Below are 21,341 nucleotides of genomic sequence, written 5' to 3'. Positions count from 1 at the left end.
ACCTTTCCATTCAAAAAGATGTCTCTTTCCCACCTCCAATCCTTTGTTTCCTGTCTCTCAACTAGTTCCTGTTCACCATTAAAACAAAACAAAACCGGGGCAGCTAGGTGTCACAGTGGATAAAGCACCAGCCCTGGATTCAGGAAGACCTGAATTCAAATATGGCCTCAGATACTTGACACTTACTAGCTGTGTGACCCTGGGCAAGTCACTTAACCCTCATTGCCCTGCAAAACAAACAAAAACACAAAACAAAACCTGCCCTGTGACTTCATTGGTGTAGAAAATCTATAGGCACAAATTGGTACCTTGCATGCCAATATTTCCGTATATTTCAACATACACAAAAATAAATACAAGGTAAATAGGAAAGAGCACTACGGGGATGGGGGAAAGGATGAGGTAAAATTTCACAGAGAATGTGGAACATGAGCTGAACTTTGGCAACAGACAAGGATTCTGGGAGGTTGGGTAATGAAGAAAGTGAATTTCAGGCATAAGACTACATGCGTGTAGTGTGAATGCATGTGATTGGGAAAATGCACTCACAAGGGTGGGAAATTTGGAGTACTGAGTTTGGAGAAACAGCTGGAATCCTTTTGGTTGGAATGTAGAGTACATGAAGAGTAATATAAGAAAAAAAAAAAGCAGGAAAGGGGAGCGCCTTGAGAGTAGGGGATGTTTTTCAGCCTTTGTACTCTTAGCACTTAGCATATACATATCCGGTGCTTACTAAATGCTGAGGAGTTTCTATTTTATTGTTTCATGAGGAGAGTGGCATAGTTAGACCTGTACTTAAAGAAGATTATTTTGCTTGCTATTTAGAGTTTTTACGTTACATGGCTTCCTATCTCTCTAGATCTCCAGTTCATTAGATAGGCGTTAATTTCTCCATTATAGGTAAAGACTATTGCTTTTTCTACTTGAATTTGCTCCAGTCCTAAAACTCCACCCCCTCCTCCTCGCTGACCCCGCCCCTGGAAAGTTGCTTTTACGACGGCTCTGCCTTTCGTCGATCGTATTGGTTCCCTCCGCCTTTTGAAGCCCAGCCTCCAAGTGAGGCGGGTTTGTAACCCTAATGGGACTCAAACTCTCGAGAGTGAATTGCATGCACAAAGATGGGCTGAGATACACCTGTCATGGAGAAAACCTAGGATTGTTTGGCGTTGGGGGAGGGATGCAAAGCTATCCTCGCAGAGAGATCGCTCCGCGTCCCCTTCCGAAGCTGAACATCGCTTCTGGAGTGGCGGAGCGTCGGACTGGGAAGATAGAGAAGGCGCTGGGAAAGTGTTGCCTAGTGGCCACGACCTGGCCTGGGGGCTGGGGGCTGGGGGCAGGGGTATAGGAAAGAGACAAGCGGCCCAGTTCCCGTCATTCTGGGAGTTGTAGTCCCAGGAGATTCTCTAGGCGCAAGCGCACTTTCGAGCTTTGTCTGGTAATGCGCGCGCAGGCTTGACGCCATAATTGGTTCTTCAGCCGAACCCTCTCTTATTGGAGGTCAGGCCAATTCCCGGACTTAGTGCCAGGTACTTAGAAGCCAGACATCAACCCCGGTCTCGCTGTCGACTGGAGCCCGGTTAATGGGGTGGGGAGGGGGCATGTTATCCCCTTCATTCCCTACCTTGAGAAAGAGATAATGTGTGTGGTGTGTGTGTGTCTGTCTGTCTGTCTGTCTGTACATAGAGGTACCATTAGTCATTATATATTCACATTCCGACAGAATAAGTGCTTTCAGGCTAAGGTTTCCTTGTCTGTATCTCCAGGTCCTAGCACAGTGCTCTGCATATAGTAGGTGCTTATTAAATGTTTATTGAATCGAAGTGTTTGTTGAATGAATGAAATGCATCAAGTGCCCATTTGGATGCCCGACTTTCTGGCATTTTCTGAAGTCCCCTGCAAGACTCAGTGTGACTGAGGTTGCTAGGTTCTGTATGCTGACTATCATTTTCTCTCTGTCCACAGCAGCCATGTATAAAGTCTACAGGTTTCCAGCCCTGAATACCAGAGGAAGGGTTTCTTAATGAAGAAGCAGAGATTTCAGCTCCACAGTGAAAGTCCTGGAGAGCCACCGAGCTCCCAGGCTCTGGGAATAAGAAATATATGCCATGAGCACGTAAGGTCGTGAAAGTGACTGGTGCTGAATCATTCCTGACCAATCTGCTTGGGTAAACAGGATTGGGGTGAAAGTAGGATATCCAGAAACTAGCCTTGGAAAATCTCACTCAGACAGGTGAGAAGTACTGACTTTGGGGACAAAGGGTCAGTTGGCCAGAGAGGAATCTGTGCCCTAGACCAGGGCTTTTTAAACTTTTTCTGCTGGAGACCCCTTTTCACTGAAGAAATTTTTTACATGGCCCCAGGTATATAAAATAGGTATACATAACCTTTTACTATTGCCAAATTATTTGAGACTCCCACATTCAGTTACTCAACTCCATACAGGGTCCCGACCCACAGTTTAAGAAGCTTTGTTCTAAAGTATTGTAATGAGCAGGGAATATAGATTTTTTGTTTTTGTTTTTGTTTTTGTTTTGCAGGGCAATGGGGGTTAAGTGACTTGCCCAGGGTCACACAGCTAGTAAGTGTCAAATGTCTGAGGCCGGATTTGAACTCAGGTACTCCTGAATCCAGGGCCGGTGCTTTATCCACTGCGCCACCTAGCCGCCCCCGAATATAGATTTTTTAAGATTTTGAATCGGAGAACTGAGGCGTACGTCAAAATGTTTAGATTTAGTTGGTGCTTTGAAAGTGAGCATCATTTAAAAAAAAAAAAAAAGCCCTCTGAACAACACCTCAGCTGGTCTGATTATCTTTGGAGGTGGTTTTTGGTTAGGACTAGAAGCTGTGGTTGTTAACATGTAGAATATGTGATAGAGTTTGGGCCCAGAAGAGTACTTACAGATCTTCACTCTGATCTGCAGCAGCCAGGTGTTGCTGTGGATAGAGGGCCAGGCCAGGAATTAGGAAGACCTGTGTTCATATATCTGGCCTTAGACACTTAATAACTGAGTAATTCCAGGCAAGTCACGTAACCTCTGTTTGCCTCAGTTTCCTTATCTATAAAACTGGAATTAAAAATAACACTTACCTCCCAGGGTTGTTATGAGGATCAAATAAACCAATTATAAATCACTTAATAGGGGGCAGCTAGGTGGTGCAGTGAATAGAGCACCAGCCCTGGAGTCAGGAGTACCTGAGTTCAAATACGGTCTCAGACACTTAACATTTACTAGCTGTGTGACCCTGGGCAAGTCACTTAACCCCAATTGCCACACTAAAAAAAAAAAAATCACTTAACACAGGCCCTGGCATATAGTAAGTGCTATATAAATGTTAGATATTATTAGTATTAGCTAGGATTACTGGGATGGGATTACTTCTAGGTCTTCTTTGACTTTCCTCTTCCTTCATAACTTTTAGGCAGGGGACACACCTCTCTGTCCTTTGCTGCCCAGTGAATGTAGGAAACAAGGTAGGATCTTCCTAATAATTCTTTTCTCTTTTTCAGCTTTGCCTTTTGGGGAATCTGCTCTCCACAAGAGGGCAGCACTGAGAGGATAGGAATGACTTCTGAACTTCGGACTACCAGATCACAGGTGGGTTGACATTTTAGGACAAAGAAGAAAGCTCATTTCTCCAGTTTCAGGGTTGAAACATTTCCTTTCCTCTTCCTAGAGCTTCTCTTTCCAAAAAGTCTAGTCCAGAGACTGAGCCCCAAATGTTCTCACCTAAGACACTAGGAATGTTCTTCCGGTTCCTCTTCTCCCTGCCCAATATTCATTCCATCTGATGGTGTCCTAATGTACTGAGTTTGGGACTGTGAACAAGACAAATGAAGTAGAAAACACTACCCTTGTCCTCAAGGACCACACATTTTCCCTGAGGAGACAAAATATGCCTATGACACGATGACTATAATTTTAATGTAGGTAAAAATTAAATCATATACAGAAGTACATGAGGGTGAGGTCAAAGCAAATGGTGTAGACATATCATAAAAGTTGAGAGAAGGGAAAGGTCAATGTGACTGGAATGGGCTAAGAAGGCTTTCTGAAAGAGATCAGATTTCATTGAGCTTGAGGATAGATAGAATTTATATTGTTGGGACAGCTAGGTGACACAGTGGATAAAGCATCAGCCCTGGATTCAGGAGTACCTGAGTTCAAACCCGGCCTTAGACACTTGACACTTACTAGCTGTGTGACCCTGGGCAAGTCACTTAACCCCCATTGCCCTGCAAAAAAAAAAAAAAAAAGAATTTATATTGTTAAAGGATGAGAGAGAAGCATTCCAGGCAAAGAGAACATCATGGTTCAAGGTGTGGAACTGGAGTGAACATGTCCTCAACAGAAATCAGTGAGGAGACTGGTCTGGCTGGAACAAAGGGTGAATTTTAGGAAGTGGTGGGAAGTAGGTAGGTTTGTTCTCCAGCATGAAGCCCTATCAATAGAGAACTTTGAATGGCAATTTGAAGAGATATAAATTTATCTTGGATTTAGCTGAAATAACTTGAGTGGCTTGGGGAAAGAGAGGAGCTGAGATGGGGATAAAAAAGAAAGCAGTGTTTGAAAAAGCAATGACTAGGGGCAGCTAGATGGCGCAGTGGATAAAGCACCGGCCCTGGAGTCAGGAGTACCTGAGTTCAAATCCGGCCTCAGACACTTAACACCTACCAGCTGTGTGACCCTGGGCAAGTCACTTAACCCCAATTGCCTCACTAAAAAAAAAAAAAAAAAAGAAAGAAAAAGAAAAAGTAATGACTGATTTAGTAGAAAGGACAAAAGGGTTGGAGATGATTTGAGGATTTCCACAAAGGCAAAATGATGATGTAGGTAGTAAAGCTGAATATAACTATCCATGAAAAATTCTGATTAAGTTATTCTTTTGGAAAATTTGAAGAAATATGGGTTAGATTATACTACCCTTATATGGATATGAACTGGTTGAATGACTGCACTAAAAAGAATTGTCATGAATGATGGCACATTAATATGACAAGACTCTGAGACTTGGCTCTCTATCTGCTAGTTCAATGTTCTCCCTTTTCGCTATTTTAAAAAGTGTTTTAAAGACAATCTGGTAGAAAAGGGATTACGCTTGTTTTGTTTGCTCCCAGACAGCAAAACCTGGAAAAATTGGGTGATTGCATAGAAATTTAGACTTGATTTCAGTAATCCTTACAATTAGTTATCAACTAGTCAGATGGCCTGCCTTAGGAGATAATGAGTTTTCCTTCAAGCAAAAAATGGACAATAAAAGCCATTTAATGTTTTTTGACTGAATGGTGGGAATCTGTTTTGGAGCCTAGATGGTTATTGAGGTAACTTCTAGTTCTGAAATTCTATGACTCTCTGACTTTTTGAGGCCAGGCCCCACTATAATAAATAAATAATCACTGAAACATGTCCTTCATGAAATGGTTTTCATATATTAAAAAGTTCAGGGGGGCAGCTAGGTGGTGCAGTGGATGAAGCACCAGCCCTGGATTCAGGAGGACCTGAGTTCAAATCCAGCCTCAGACACTTGACACTAGCTGTGTGACCCTGGGCAAGTCACTTAATCCCCACTGTCCCTCGAAAAAACCCAAAACAAAACAAAACAAAAGTTAAAATATTGTTCTTGTCCTGGGAATTCTTGCAGTGGTTTGGGAAGGCCTGCTGAGATCTGTCCTAGAAATGTAAGTTTGAAGATACTTAGTATTTTCCTGGAAACTTAATATTTACATTTTTATTGACAAAATAAAATTCCAAAGGCAGCTTCTCCTAGGAGAGATTAGATATGTAATCTAAAGTTTTACGATTTTTATTGTCGATAACAAACCAAGTGTTATGTTACTTAGCTATTTAGATTTATCATGAACCACATTTGAGATTTACAAGTCACAATTTAAAAACTGAACACCTTTTTTCATAGCTTTGGGAGAAAAGAGGCTTCACAGTTCATGTCATAATAGAAAATAAATAATCTGATTGACTAAGAACTCTCAGATTCCTAAACTTTATTGGAACATATAACCCTGTCTATTCCCTCTGATGCTGAGTCTTCTCAATATTGTTAATGGATGGCCCCAGGTTGACCTGAAATGTGTTTGGCATTTTAGGAATCATTAACATTCAAGGATATAGCTGTGGACTTCACCCAGGAGGAATGGAGGAAACTGGACTCTGATCAGAGATACCTATATAGGGATGTAATGCTGGAGAACTACAGGAACCTGGTCTCACTGGGTAAGAGTAGATTTCCTTTGAGACTCAGGGTCACAATAGAATATTTTTGTTTTCTTATATATTAAAATGTGTTTATATATGTGGAAGTTGGGGGAAAGCACTTTAAAGTGTTTATATGTATTAGGATGAGGAATTAAGTGATCAAAAAAAATCCTAATCCCCTTTGAATACAGGAACAGGGTATTCCTTCTCCTTCTTTCCTTTTGAGAAGTCAACATTTTGTAAAGTCTGAAATGGATACCTATCTTTGATGTTGCCATGATCTCATCCTTAGGAGTCCCTAAAGAAGAAGGGATTTGGATTTTTACAGGACAGTTGTTTGTCTTATGCACAAATACCCAAATCCTTTGTTTTTTCATATGAACAGGGCATCAAGGTTCGAAACCATATGTGATTTCCCAGTTGGAACAAGGACAAGAGCCTTGGATAGTAGAGAGAGAAATTTTAAGGGGCGACTGTAAAGGTGAGTAACAAACCACATTGGAGTCACTGTAAGTAACAATTAGAAGGGTTTGTGATCTTCAAACTATTCATGTAGTCATTTTCCTCAAAGCCTCCCTGGCCTATTAAGAAGACTGAGGTCATTTGGCACGAACTCTTTCAAGTGTATTCATTTCACCTCAATATGTCATAAATTTTTGTCATGTTAGAGTTGAATTAGCCTTAATTTAATTTAATTAGCCATAATTTAATCCAAACTCTCACCAAATGCAGAAATCCTAAAAGCCAAAGAACATCAGAACCAAATAAAAAACTGTGTTTTGAAGTAGAGAGTCTGGGTTTGGGTCTGCAAGGATTCAAACAAATTTATAAACCCATTTCCTCTTTGAAGTATATTTTTTGTTATTTTAGGCCCAGGTATATGGGGAGAAGTGGTAGTTCATTATCTTTTTGACAGACATGAAGCTTCTACTTGAAGATTTCAAAGGACAGGAATTTCTTGACTTTCTGAAGTAGCCTGCTACATTTTGGAAGGATCATAGATCATAAAGCTGGAGAGGAGAATGTAAGTGGCATCTAAGTAACCTCATTTTACAAATGAGGATGAGGTTCAGGTAGATTAAATGATTTGCCCAAGGCTACACAGATAAAGTGAGCAGCTGTGGGATTGGAAACTCAGGGTCCTCCGCCTCCAAAGCCAGTGTCCTTTCCAGTGTACTAGTTGTGATTTTTTTTTTTTCTTTAGGCAATGGGGGTTAAGTGACTTGCCCACAGTCACACAGCTAGTAAGTGTCAAGTGTCTGAGGTCAAATTTGAACTCAGGTACTCCTGAATCCAGGGCCAATGCTTTAACCACTGTGCCATCTAGCTGCCCCCTGTGATTTTTAATGAAGTCCTTTTTATGTTGATCTGAAATTTGTCTTTATATTCATCCTAGTTCTGCCCTTTGGAGGGAAAAAAACTGAAGGTGCATTCCTTGTTCTACATAGTAGTTTTTAATATATTTGAATATTATGTTAATCATACATTTTCTTCCTTTTGTACACCTCTAGTTTCCAGGAAATAGGAGTCCCTCATCTTCTCTAAAGAATTATGAACAAAGATGACACAAAGATAAGAAAGAAAAACTGATGAATTAGATGACAGATTCTGAGTCTGAAAAGACTTTGCTTTACAGGCTAGAACATCTTGCTGAAACATTGACACATTGTGGCAAAATTTAATTTTAATTTAATAGGGATCAGTGTAAAGTCTTACACTTAAACAAATCAACCTCAGAAGTACAAGAGAGGAACAACATGGCTCCTTAATAGTTCACATGAAAAAGCTCTGCAAGTTTTAGTATACTGTAACCTTCATGTGAATCAACAGTGTGATGTGGCAGCCAAAAAAGCTAATATTAAGAGTGGCATAATGATCAGGACTAGGGAAGGTCCCTTTGTAGTCCCCCTGTCAGACCAGATCTGGCGTATTGTGTTCAGTTCTTCATACCACATTTAAGGAACTGCACTGAAAAACATCTATAAGGAAGGCAGCCAGGATCGTGGTTAAGAAGCCTCAAGATTGGTTAAAGAAATTGTGGATGTTTAGCCCCCAAATTTGAGAAGTTAGGCAGTACATGATGGCTCTTTTTGAGCAGTTGAAGGGCTGTCTGTGCAGAGGATTAGACTTGTTCTGGTGGACCATACAAGGGAAAGTAGCACCCTGGGTGGAGGGTGCAGGGGAAGTGGACTTATACTTTATGTTGGGAAGACACTTGCTAACAATGTCCCTAACGTAGAATGGGTACACCCAGCGGGTGGTGTAGGTTTCCTCTCACAGGAAGTCTTCAAGTAAAGGCTTCACATCAGTTTGTTTGGGAGGCTGTAGAGGGGATTGTTTTTTGGTGTTGAGAAGAGTATTTCAAAGGCCATGTCTATAAAAACATCAGCGAATACATTGAGATTCTGTGATTCTTTGATTCTGTGATCCTGAAAGCTATTTCTTTCATCATACTCTGGATCCAATTCCTAGTATGTTCTTCCTAAGCCTGAATTTTATGATTTCCTTCTGTCTCTAACATTCAATCCATTAATAAATATTTATTAAACAACTTAATAGTAACTGTAGTTTGTGTTTTTCTGTGTACATAGTCCCTTTTATTTTCTCTTATTCCTCTCATTCCATTCAATTTCTCAAACTTCTACTTTCTACCCATTGCTATAATTTTTTTTTGTTGCAGTCTGGTTTTTGTTCCTTCCCCCTCCCTTAACCCTGCTCCTCAAAACCTTACAAAAATAGGTCTTGGGATGTCAACTCTGACATCTTTCTGACTGAACCTTATGACTTTTCCCTTTTTTTAGCTTTCCTTACTCTTTGAAATTATTGATCATCCTTTCTTTCCTTCTTTCTTTTATGGGGCAATGAGGGTTAAGTGACTTGCTCCGGGTCACACAGCTAGTGTCAAATGTCTGAGGCTGGATTTGAACTCAGGTCCTCCTGAATCCAGGGCTGGTGCTTTATCCACTGTACCACCTATTTGCCCCTTGATCATCCTTTCTTGATCCTCCCTTAACCTTTCCTTACTTAGGTGATGCTGCACAGTATCCTGATCTTTTTTTTTTTAACCCTTTACAGAGTTTCTTTGCCTTATTGGCTTCTTCCTGGAATTACTCCCTAACTACAGGTGTTATTACTGTCCTCAGCACTTGGTTTTTCTCTTTCTACAGTCTGTCCTCCTGAAACCTCATTCCTTCTGATAGCTTCAGTGTTCTTTGTATAGTGATAACTACCGTCCTCAGTTCTAGGCTTTGTCCTACAAGTCCACAAGGCTTACCTTCCATTTGCCCACCAGCCCTTTCTACCTGAATATGTCATACTGAGTGAGCCTGAATTAATTTCCTCCTGGACTAACACCCTTTAGAATCTTCTGCATTACCATTTCAAAAACTAGACTTACTGTCAAAAACTAGGCTTACTGTCCTTTTCCCCAAATCTGTTTCTCTTTCTGATTTCACTATTTTGTTTGTTGGACCACTGCCTTTGTTTTCTCACTTATTTCTTATATCCAATTATATATATATATACACACACACACACACACATATATATATATGTCACTTATTTCTTATATCCAATTAGGTCCTACAATTACAGTCTTCATAATATCTCCTGCTTCTACCCCTTCTTCCCTGTTCCTAATACTATCACCTTTTTATAGATCCTCATTTCTACCTACCTGGACTGTTTGTGATTTTCACCAGGTCTTCTGTCTCTACTCTTTACCTCTCCAACCAGTCCTTTCCAGGCCTTTCAAAATAACCTTTTTGGTCATTTGACTCCTTTGCTCAAAAGTATTCAGTGGCACCCATTTGCCTTCTGAAAAAAAATTAAATTATTTTATCAAGTATTTAAGACTTTCCACATTCTGACACCACCTTGTTTTTCCAGCCTTAGCTGAAATTATTACTATATACTCTGTTCCAAGCAGACTAGTTTGCTCTTTACTTCCCAGAGATGTGCTATATGCCATCCTGTCTCCAGGCTTTTGTTCAGGCTGTTCTCTATCCTTGGAATGTCCATTCTTCCCCATTTACTTTTTGAGTTCCTACTCATCTTTCAGAAAAGGAAATTGTTGATACACTTTGTTTTGACACAGTATACACTTACTAATAAACTCCAAAATAACTATCTTTACAAAGCATACTTCCTGAAAAAGATAGTTTATGGAAAGTTATAAGAAAAGGCAGGGAGTATGTATCCTTTAAATTTGATGTAACACTAACGGTCATAATTGACCAGAATTTTTGTCCCCTCTTCATGTTGCCTTTACTTAAAATTGTTGTAGTCATTGTGAATATTGGTTTTTTAACTCTGCTTTCTTTACTGCATATCACTTCATACAATTCTTTCCATATTTCTCTGAATCCTTCACATTTGTTATTCTTAATGATCTAATAAAATAATACTATTACATTCTTCTGACATAATTTGTTAAAGCATTCTACATTCATTGGACATATATTTTGTTTCTAGATTTTTATTGTCACAGTAACGCTGCTATAAATGTTTTCATATCTGTAGAGTGTTTTTTTTTTTAATTGTCAATCATTTCCTTGGAATATAGTCCCAGTAGTAGAAACTTAGAGCCAGAAGACTGGTGATGTCCCCTCCAGTTCTAAGTCTGTAATCTATGGTCCAGAACAAATCAAGAACAGGTTTTTGTTTTTTGGTTTTTTGCAAAATTAAAAATTATGTTCCATAATTATTGAACTAGTTTACAACTATATGAGCCAGGAATTGAAATGCTTATCTTTCCACAGACCTTTCCAAAAGTGAGTTTTCCTGTTTTTAGTATCTTTGTTAACTTGATAGATATGAAGTGATAATTCAGTGTAGTTATCGTTTTTTCTACTACTTAAAAAACTTTTATTGTTATCTATTTTTTTTGTGGGGCAATGGGGGGTTAAGTGACTTGCCCAGGGCCACACAGGATTGTTATCTATTTTTATGTCAACTTCATTTCTGAATAGATATCTCCTCCCTCCTTTATCCAATGAGCCATCCTTTGTAACAAAGAATAAAAAAAGAAAAACAATTCAGCAAAACCAACATATGCTTCAAAGGTTGATTATTTTTTATAGTGATTTAGAAAATATTTTCAGGTGATGATTGATAGTTTGTATTTCTTTTTCTTCTCCCCTCACCACCAAAATATTTATTCATGTCCTCTGACATGATGTAGTCCTGTCCTTACTGGGTAATGACTCTTTGTGGGTTTTTTTTATTTTTGTTTTTGTTTTTGCGAGGCTATTGGGGTTAAGTGACTTGCCTAGGGTCACATAGCTAGTACATGTCAAGTGTCTGAGTCCGGATTTGAACTCAGGTCTTCCTGACTCCAGGGCTGGTGTTCTATCCACTGTGCCACCTAGCTGCCCCTGGGTAATGACTCTTAACCTTGTTTATTTGTGTCAGTTCTCTAGAGATTTTAGGTATTAGACTTTTATCATAATTACTCCCAAAATTATTTATTTAACATGAAGCTGGAGATCTATTATGAATAGCTTGAATGAATGAATTAATGAAAATATTTTCCCCAATCTATATCTTTTTTTTTTCCTGATTCAGGCTGCATTGATTTTACTTGTGCACAAACTTTGAACCTCACAACAATACAGTAAAGCAAGTGTTATAAGTATTATTATCCCCATTTTACCTCTGAGGCTCAGAGAGGGTAAGTGATTTGCCTATAGTTATAAAGCTAGTAGGTGTCAAAAGCAGGATTTGAACCTAGGTCATTCTGATTCCAACTCTAGCTCTCTATCCACTTTTACACTGCCATATATGTATGAGTATGAATTCCCTTCAACTATAACTGAGAAATAGGTAACCTTAAATTCTCCTCTAATTTTTAAAGGTTTGATTTTATATTTGTGGTTTTTCCTCCATTGGAATTTATTATGGCATAAGGTTCAAAATCCCAAAGAGAGTTTGCCCTGCCTGGAAGGCCCTTCCCCTTTGCCTGTCATGTTCAGCTTCCTTCAGGATACCATCTTTTCAGACTTGACTCAAGAAAACAGTATAACCCATTTCTCCCCGCCCCAGTCATGGCTCCAAAGTTGTCGAGTAACTGGGACCCTTAGATAATTAAAAAAAAAAAAGTGAACAGCCTTATTCATCCTGTTGACAGGTGGGTCAAAAGGGGACTAACTAGTGTGTCCAGGAATGATCTCAACCATACAGGTTTGTTGTCTGTATAAATGTAAGCTCCATGAGCACTCTGTTTTATCTCTTTTATCTCCATCAATGACTGTCTATATTCTATATGTTCCAGAATTTTCTAGGCCTTTCCTTCCATGACCAGCTGATTTTGCTGATGTATCATATAGCATAACATCACAACATAACCTACTACAAATTTAGATTAGAGAATCTCATATGGATCTTTAATTGGTTTTTGCCACCTCCTGGAAGAATTCACAGATTTTCTTGGTTGATTATTTTCTTCTACTGACCTTGTGTAGTACTTTGTTTTATGATTCTTATATGCCTTATTTTGAAATATATTTTAAATCTTGTTCCTCTACTAGACTGTAAGTTCCTTGAGGGCAAAGATTTGCTGTTACCTAAACTTTCTTTCTCCCCTAACACCTAGCAGAATGATCTGCACAAAGAAGGATAATCGATGCATGCTTATTGAATGAATGAATGAATGTACCTAACATAACATAACCAAATACAACACACTTCCTTGAGCCTTGTATTATATCACAGTATCCCCCTATCTTTTATTTAAATTATTTATTTCAGTACTTCAATGGCTTTAAACCTGTAGGTTCCTTCATAGAAGAGCTACTCAACAAACTAGGCCTCCAGGTTTCTATTATAAGAATAACAGGGCAGCACTTAGCCTATCCATCTATTATTTTTGAAATGTCACTGACCTACCTAATTTTCTAATTTGTATCTCTAAAAATATTTTATGCTAATTCTGGTATGTCATTCCCATTTCCCTGGGTGTCAACCAAAATTTAGATTCTTTAGAGATTGTGGTATTCTGTGATTTCCAGCCATATAGCACCATTGGGTGAATATTGATGTTAAATTATATGTTTTGGTGTCAGGAAGAGCTTAGAATTTTTGAAGCACAGTTTCCCCAAATGCAACCCAGCTTACTCTTTTCTTCATGTTTAATTCTGGACCCAGCTCATTCTGTCCAAGTAATGTGACTAACTCCACCTGAAGACAGAAAGAGCCAATTCAATGAGGAAGAAAGGTGGGAATCATTCATAGACACTAATGTGGATACACAGGGCACTCATCATCAGCTAACTTAGTTATTTTAAAGCTGTACAGAAGATGGAAGCAAATAGAATGAAGGATGAATGCAGAAGAATAGCATGGTCCTGAAATAATGGTGGTGTGAAGTTGGTGAAGAAATCAGAACAACAAAATGAATATTTAGCTATATTGGGGAAAAAAAGAGGAGCAAAGGAGGGAAAGGACCACAGTTTGGGGTAGAGATGATAGTAACTAGTAAATGGAGAAATAAAAAATACAATAAAAAGGAGGCATGAAATTCGGGGATAGGAAAAATCAGTATGCTCAAGGAGTCAAAGAAAACTTTTTTATTTTGAAAATAAGAGTAATACATAATTTGGTACCTGAAGAGTTTTAAATATTTGAATACAGTGAGTGGAAAGGATTCTATTGGGCATTTAGAAGAAACACAATTTCACTCTGCCTTTTAACTTTAAGTTTGTCAGAGACACTTTTTTGTTTATGTAAACAATTTTGGGGAGAGCTATTAGACCTACAGTTTACTCTTTTACCAGCCAAAGAACTGATTACAATTTTCAACCAGTATACATAACAGAAAATAAAGAAGCAAAATCAAAGGCAATTAGGATAGATCACAAGCTATTACTAAATATAAGAAATATGGACAGAGTATGTACTTCTCAGGTATGGTTTTGTGGCATCTTTCAAAATTGCTCATTACAGGGACAGCTATGTGGCGCAGTGGATAAAGCACCGGCTGGAGATTCAGGAGGACCTGAGTTCAAATTTGGCCTCAGACACTTGACATTTACTAGCTGTGTGACCCTGGGCAAGTCACTTAACCCTCACTGCCCTGCAAAAAAATTTTTAAAATTAAAAATTGCACATCACAGTATTGATAGGAACACTGGTGATAAAAGGGTTGTGTTATTGGTTTGAATTCACAAAGAAGAAGAGCTGATGTTTACATAACACTTAACTATGTGCCAGGCACTGTGCTAAGTACTTTACAATTATTATCTGACCTCACAAAATCCCTGTGAGGTAGGTACTATTTTACAGATGAGGAAACTGAGGCAAACAGGTTAAGTGACTTCCCCAGAGTCACATAGCAAATAAGTGACTGAGGCCAGATTTACTCTCAATACAATTTTACATTGACTTCAGTTATTTAATTGGTGGGGTCCCCAAGGACTGTGGTTGACTTTGTGTTTAAAATTTTTGTCAGACATGGATAAAGGCATTTTTTAATTAAACAACACAAAGTCAAGCATAAGGTACTAAGGTACTCTAAGGTACTCCATTGGATATTGCTTTCTTAACATTAATGACTATTTTTTGGGTCCAGCCATTCCACTAGTTCCAAATTTATCTAATGGTACTATCTTGTCTAAATCTCTCCATGTTTTCCACAAGAAAGGCATGAAAAATTTTATTAAATGCTTTGCCAAAATATATGTAAATCCTGTCTACAGCATTTCCATGATCTAGTAGTTTAGTAAATATGTCAAGAAAGGAAATAGGGTTAGATTGTATGATCTATTCTTGATTAAGTCGTGCTGGTTATGTGAACATTGCTTCTATTTCTAGATGTTCACATACCAGATCTTTAATAATACATTCTGGAATTTTGCCAAGAAATCAAAATTAACTTAATCCCAAAATTAATTTCTTTATTGTTTTTTTAAAAATCTTAATAGTATTTTATTTCCAAAAGTAATTTCTTTAAAATTTGATAGCTTAAAACTACATTAAGAATTTTGCAGGGGCAGCTAGGTGGCACAGTGGATAAAACACCAGCCCTGGATTCAGGAGGACCTGAGTTCAAATCTTGTCTCAAACACTTGACATTTACTAGTTGTGTGACCCTGGGCAAGTCACTTAACCCTCATTGCCCTCCCTCCCCCCCAAAAAAATTGAAACACTGTACTTTGGAGACTTCTTTCTCTTTACTTTTTTGAAAATTAGAGTAACATTTATTATTCTCCAGTCTTGATGTACCTTTCTCATTTTCTATAACAGTGGCTCAGCAATTACTTTGACCGATTTTTTTTTAATACTTAAGGATTGGGGCAGCTAGGTGGCACAGTGGATAGAGCACTGGCCCTGGATTCAGGAGTACCTGAGTTCAAATCTGGCCTCAGACACTTGACACTTGCTAGCTGTGTGACCCTGGGCAAGTCACTTAACCCCCATTGCCCCACCAAAAAAAACAACCCCAGAAATGAAAAACAAAAAACCAATACTTAAGGATGTACTTCATCTGAGCCAGGTGACTTTAATTTATCAAGGAAAGCTAGATGCTTTTTATCCTTCATTTATATTCAGTATCATTTCCTATTTGCCATTTTCATTCTTTTTAGTCCCAACGTCATTCTCTTTGGCAGAAAAAAGTAGAGGCAAAATAAAAATCGAGCAGTTGTCTGTTATCCATTCTACTCCAAGGTCTTATCTTTAACCCAATCTATCTTAAAACACACAACCCCCCCCCCAACCACCTTTTTATTGTCCTCAGTTTTCTTCACCAGCTTGAATTCATTTTTGGCTTTATAATTTTTTACTTTATTATACCGTTCTTCACTTTTGTAGTTATCTTTTTTATCAGTTTTTACTTCCATCTTCTATTCATAGCTTTAAAAAAATCTGTGTTGGTTGTTAATTTTGTGTATTCACATCTCTTCAAAGAATGCTGCTTTTTTCTTTCTATTTGAATTCCTTCTTTCAGAATTTCATTTTCAGAGCTTCTCAGACCTACAGGACTGATCTCCCCTATAGAATTTTAGTCAATAGAATCCTACCTATGCTTCCTCTTAACCCTTTAAAATCTCCTCTTAGAACAGGAAACCACTTTTGTACCTCCACCCACACTTGTCAAAGGTCCAAGGGTGGCCAAAGATCTGAGAATTTGGGAATTGGAAGTAAAATAGAGGAAGTCAGGTATGAATGATTAAAATAGGTCTCAGCATTCAAAATAGATAAATGTATAAAATCTAGTAATTACAGAATAAAACTGGAGAATGTAGAAGTGATGCAGATAATAGAGTATCAGTATTTTGCCCTTAAACTCTTTAACCTCCTGCTGAATGAGGCTAACCAGGAACCTATAGCAGTGTGTAGGAAGTGACAATAGAGGTAGAGATAGGTAAATATTATATCATTGTGGCTACACATGATTCCTGATTATAATTAGGGAGAGTAGGAGAGCTCATGCTACAGGGGTGTTGTCACAGATGTGAAATGGTTACTTAAAAGGATTTCTTTGGTAGCATGTTGGAAGGGTGCCATTATAATAATGGCCTGGGGCAGTGAAGCTGTGGACTTCCTAGATTGCCTATTTCCCAGTATCCTGCTCTTTACTTTTTGCCTACATCCCGTCTGTTTATCCTAGTTCAACAGACACCCATCACAATCTGATCTTCCTTAATTGACTATGCTTTCATTGCACACTAAATATGTTTCTCTTCAACCACCAAGGTTCTCTTCTAATTGATCCTTACCTACTTTTTCTATTTTCTCTCCGTATTGCAAGGTCTTATTTTAAAGCCACTTGTTTTATACTAATTGTTATTTCCCTCTCCTATTCTCATGTTAGCAATTTCATTTCTTCAAGCACAGTAGTTTCATATCTTCCCACACGAGCAATAGGACACAGTCGCATTTTTTATTTCTTTCTTTCAGACTGGGGTACCCGGCCTGAACCCAAGGATCCAATTCCCATACAGGACATTTCTGAAGAGGAAACATCCCAGGAAGCAACAGTGGAAAGATTCACAAAGGATGGTATCTGGTACTCTAAATCAGGAAAAACCTGGAAGTCTGATGATCAGTTTGGGAAACAGCCAAATAACAAAGAAAAATATCTGAAACAAGGTACAGTTTCCTCAAAGAAAAGTTTCCTTGGGAAGATAGATCCTGAATGTTATGAATTTAGTCTAAATTCAATCCTTGTTACAGGACAGAAAGTTTCTACAAGAGAGAAAGACCTTGAATGTGATGTATTTGGAAAAACTTTCAGGTGTAATTTGCATCTAATTGGAAACCAGAAAATCTGTGTAGGGAAGAAACCATATGAGTGTAATGAATGCGGGAAGGCTTTTAATAAGGGTGCCTTACTTAGACAGCATCAGAGAATCCATACAGGAGAGAAACCCTATAAATGTAATGATTGTGGAAAAGCTTTCAGACTTCGTGGAAATCTTACTCAACACAGAAGGATTCATACTGGAGAGAAACCATATAAGTGTAATGAATGCGGGAAAGCCTTCAGACTGCATGGACACCTTACTCAACATAAAAGAATTCATCCTGGACAAAAAAATTATGAATGTAATGAATGTGGAAAAGCTTTCCATAGGGCTGTACTTCTACTCCAACATAAGAGAATCCATACTGGAGAGAAACCCTATAAATGTAATGACTGTGGAAAAGTTTTCAGTAATAGTGCCCTCCTCATGCAGCATCAGAGAATCCATACTGGAGAGAAACCCTATGAATGTAATGAATGTGGGAAAGCCTTCAGACTCAAAGGAAACCTTAATCAACATAAAAGAATCCATACAGGAGAAAAACCTTATAAATGTAATAATTGTGGGAAAGCTTTCAGTAAGGGTACACTACTTATGCAGCATCAGAGAGTCCATACTGGAGAAAAACCCTATGAGTGTCATGAGTGTGGAAAAGCCTTCAGACTTCGTGGAAATCTTACACAACATAAGAGAATTCATACTGGAGAGAAACCCTATAAATGTAATAATTGTGGAAAAACCTTCAGTCAGAGTAAACACCTAACTCAACATCAGAGAATTCATACTGGAGAGAAGCCCTATGAATGTAATGAATGTGGGAAGGCATTTTGTGATAGATCATCCTTGACCAAACATCAGAGGATTCATACTGGAGAGAAACCTTATGAATGTAATGAATGTGGGAAAGCTTTCAGTAGGGGTGCACTTCTTACTCAACATCAGAGAGTCCATACTGGAGAGAAACCCTATAAATGTAATGATTGTGGAAAAGCTTTTAGTAAGGGTGCACTCCTTAGGCAACATCAGAGAGTCCATACTGGAGAGAAACCATATAAATGTAATGAATGTGGAAAAGCCTTCAGACTTCGTGGACACCTTACTCAACATAAGAGAATTCATACGGGAGAGAAGCCTTATGAATGTACTGAATGTGGGAAAACATTCCGTCAAAGTACAGACTGTACTCAACATCAGAGAATCCATACTGGAGAGAGACCTTATGCATGTAGTGAATGTGGGAAAGCATTTTGTGACAGGTCATCTTTGACTAAACATCAGAAGATTCACACTGGAGAAAAACCTTATGAATGTAATGAATGTGGAAAAGCCTTCATTCGAAGTTCATATCTTGTTCAACATCATATAACTCATACTGGAGAGAAGCCCTTTGAATGTAATGAATGTGGAAAAGCCTTTAGCCTGCATGCCAATCTTACTCGACATCAGAGAATTCATACTGGAGAGAAACCATATAAATGTATTCATTGTGGAAATGCATTTAGGCATAGTTCAGCCCTGATTAGACATCAAAGAGTTCACAATGGAAAGTAATCCTGGGAATTTAGTAAATGTTGTAGCCTTTTAGATGTAACCTTCATTCCCTATGGTCATGATATCACAGTTTATTATTATATGTGATTGTATTTGGTGTGTTTTAATGAAAAAATATGCTTCTAGTCACATTTCCCCATCCTTCCTCTTCCATGTACTTTCTTTCCTTGTGTGTGTGTATCCTGTTCCTCCAAGGGAGCTTATATTAAAAAGAAAATCATGATTAATTTTCCTAAAGATTAATTCAACCAACAAATTTTTAAGACTACTAATCATGTTTATATTTGAGTTATGTTAAATGACTAATTTTATGTTTTCATAAAGCTCCTACTAAGTATTTTTGCATCACTTTTCATGATAAAACACTAGAGTTTAAACAAGAGTTGATACTATTAGAAATTACATTTTTTAACTTTAAATTAATTGGGTTGTTTTTCTTAAAATTAATATTCTACAAGACTTAGTGTGCTTATATAAACTGTCTAGTGAAGCCCAATGAACTTCTAATTTTCTTTAAAAGGACAGAAATGATTTTATTTTAAAGACAGAAATCATGGGATATCAATCCAAGGTATACAGAGAAGACTGAAGGAAACCAGATGCCCCTACTACAACCTGATTATCATGAAAATTGGATAAAAATTCATTCAAAAGATTTAAAAGTAACCAGAATTTAAAGTGAGCAAAATAAAAGTGTTAACATAATTTAAAAATACTGCCAGACATGTGAATTGACTAAAATACTAGGAAACCATGCAGTTATTCCATGAGATGTCCTGAAGTGAGTAAACAGAATTTGCAAAGAAATTGAGTAAAACATGGCAATGCTAAGAAAATCACTTTATCAAATAAAAAAATTTGAAGGAAGAAATTAAGTGAGATTTAAGAAATATAAAAAATAAGAGTAAGTGGAAAATATGATTTAAAAACCTCAGAAATCTGTATCAGTTAAAACTAGACTTACTTTAGTGGAAAATGGAATTACATCAAAAAAATCAACTGGAAATCCTGGCTCATGGAATTATCCAAATTATTGGAAAACACATCCAAGTGACAGACCTGAATGTTTTGTCACAATGCAGTAATTTCAATGTTATTGACACCTCAGAGAACTTTGAAAAACAAAAGTCTGGATACTGTATTTCAGGAAATTTCCTCTTAACTTAATGTAGGCATATCAAACTTAACATATTTACAACAGAATTTATTATTCCCCATTCCCACCCTACCCCAAATGCATACCTCTTTCTAACTTCCTCATTTCTGCTAAAAGCACCATCATCTTTCTAGTCAACCAACTTTACAACCTTAGAGTCATTCTCCTTACTCTTCCTTATACTACACTTCCAAACAGTTGCCAAGTCTTGTTTCTACCTCCACAATATCCCTTGCATCCATCTCCTTTTAATTCAGAGGGCCACTATCTTAAGAGTACACCTCTTATGTGAACTATTGCAGTAGTTTAATTGGTCTCCCTGCCTCTAATATCTCTCTTCTCCAATGCATCCTTTACTCAGCTACCAAAGTGATATTTCTAAAGCACAGGTCTTACATATAGTCCCCTATTCAGTAAACTCCTATGGTCCCCTATTCCCTGTGGGAACAAATATAAAGTCTTCTGTTTGGCCTTTAAAGTCCTTCACAACTAACACCAACCTACCTTTCCATCCTTATTATATACTATTGTCCTTCACATGCTCTGTGGTCCAATTAAACTGGCCTTCTTGCTGTTCCTCATGCATGTAGATGCATGCATGCATACATACATGCATGCATACATACATATATATCCTTCCCTCTTCTGTGTCTGTGCCTTTTCATGGATAGCCCCTCATGGTTAGAATGGGATAGCCCCTCATGGTTAGAATGCACTCCCTTCTCACTTTTACCTAATGGAATCCTTAGATTTCTTCAAAACTCAGCTTAAACAGCACCACCCATGTGAGGCCTTTATGTTCTCCTCAGCTGCTAGTGCCTCTCCTTGAAATTGCCTTGTATTGATTTTGTATTTATTTCTATGTATGTGTCTTCCCTAATAGAATGTAAACTCTCTGAAGACAGGAACTGTTTCATTTTTATTTTTGTATCTCTGTCACCTACCACAGTGCCTGGCACATAGTGGACACTGAATAAATGCTTGTTGATTGATTGACATTGTCAAAGGATATTTTCAGAATTGGTGAAAACAAGTAGCTAAATATCAATAGAATAAAAAGGATACTTCCAAAGAAAAATAAAATATTTAAACACATCTAAACATATCATATTGGAACTATAACATTACAATGATAGGAAAAAATACTACCCATTGTTATAGGAAGTGAAATCACTGATGCAA

The 21,341-nt window shown here is 37.9% G+C and overlaps 1 protein-coding gene across 1 annotated transcript in view; it reads left to right on the top strand.

Annotated features, from left to right (window-relative positions):
- The first annotated feature begins 1,330 nt into the window (after positions 1 to 1,330).
- The window catches only part of LOC122739019 (zinc finger protein 850-like), a 70,909-nt gene continuing 50,898 nt past the window's right edge, over positions 1,331 to 21,341 (top strand). Inside the window, exons 1-6 of the mRNA XM_043980882.1 lie at positions 1,331 to 1,526; positions 1,963 to 2,230; positions 3,509 to 3,596; positions 6,101 to 6,227; positions 6,595 to 6,690; positions 17,106 to 19,001. Of these exons, the coding sequence (XP_043836817.1) occupies positions 3,564 to 3,596; positions 6,101 to 6,227; positions 6,595 to 6,690; positions 17,106 to 19,001 (2,152 nt within the window). The 5' untranslated portion in view covers positions 1,331 to 1,526; positions 1,963 to 2,230; positions 3,509 to 3,563. The remainder of the gene's footprint in view (positions 1,527 to 1,962; positions 2,231 to 3,508; positions 3,597 to 6,100; positions 6,228 to 6,594; positions 6,691 to 17,105; positions 19,002 to 21,341) is intronic.

The sequence above is a fragment of the Dromiciops gliroides genome, chromosome 2 (genome assembly GCF_019393635.1).
Source record: "Dromiciops gliroides isolate mDroGli1 chromosome 2, mDroGli1.pri, whole genome shotgun sequence".
Classification (NCBI taxonomy): Eukaryota; Metazoa; Chordata; class Mammalia; order Microbiotheria; family Microbiotheriidae; genus Dromiciops; species Dromiciops gliroides.
The sequence above is the reverse complement of the archived record's forward strand: the minus strand, read 5'-3'. Positions and strand labels throughout refer to the sequence as shown.